Below are 350 nucleotides of genomic sequence, written 5' to 3' on the forward strand. Positions count from 1 at the left end.
CCTGGTCACGGGGACACACCGGGACCCACTGCCACTGCAGGGGCAGGGAGCGCCTGCCTCTGGCACAGTTTGTGCCATGAGCCCCCTCCGGCTGCCGGCACATCCCAGTGCTGCCTGTCCCTGTGTCCGCAGCCAGCTGGAGGAGCCGGGTGCTGTCCATGCCTCAGACGATGCTGTGCCTCACGCCGGGCTCGTGGGGTGCCTGGAGGCGCAGGGGGGTCCCCGGCCGGTGCTGGCGACAGCAGACACAGTGCAGGAAGTCAGCGACATTGTGACTGAAGAGCTGGCGGCAGGGGTGCAGGTACTGGAAGAAGAGGAGCATGAAGTAGATGCCCAGGCAGTAGCCGAGG

At 67.1% G+C, this 350-nt stretch overlaps 1 protein-coding gene across 1 annotated transcript in view; it reads right to left on the minus strand.

Moving 5' to 3' along the window:
• Positions 1–163: 163 nt before the first annotated feature.
• The window catches only part of LOC104471444 (XK-related protein 2-like), a gene marked incomplete at its 5' end in the record, with an annotated part of 2346 nt that continues 2159 nt past the window's right edge, over positions 164–350 (minus strand). Inside the window, 1 exon segment of the mRNA XM_010086786.1 lies at positions 164–350. This exon segment is cut by the window's right edge and continues 19 nt beyond it. Within this exon segment, the coding sequence (XP_010085088.1) occupies positions 164–350 (187 nt within the window).

The sequence above is a fragment of the Pterocles gutturalis genome, unplaced genomic scaffold (assembly GCF_000699245.1).
Source record: "Pterocles gutturalis isolate BGI_N339 unplaced genomic scaffold, ASM69924v1 scaffold23546, whole genome shotgun sequence".
In the NCBI taxonomy this organism is placed as follows: domain Eukaryota; kingdom Metazoa; phylum Chordata; class Aves; order Pterocliformes; family Pteroclidae; genus Pterocles; species Pterocles gutturalis.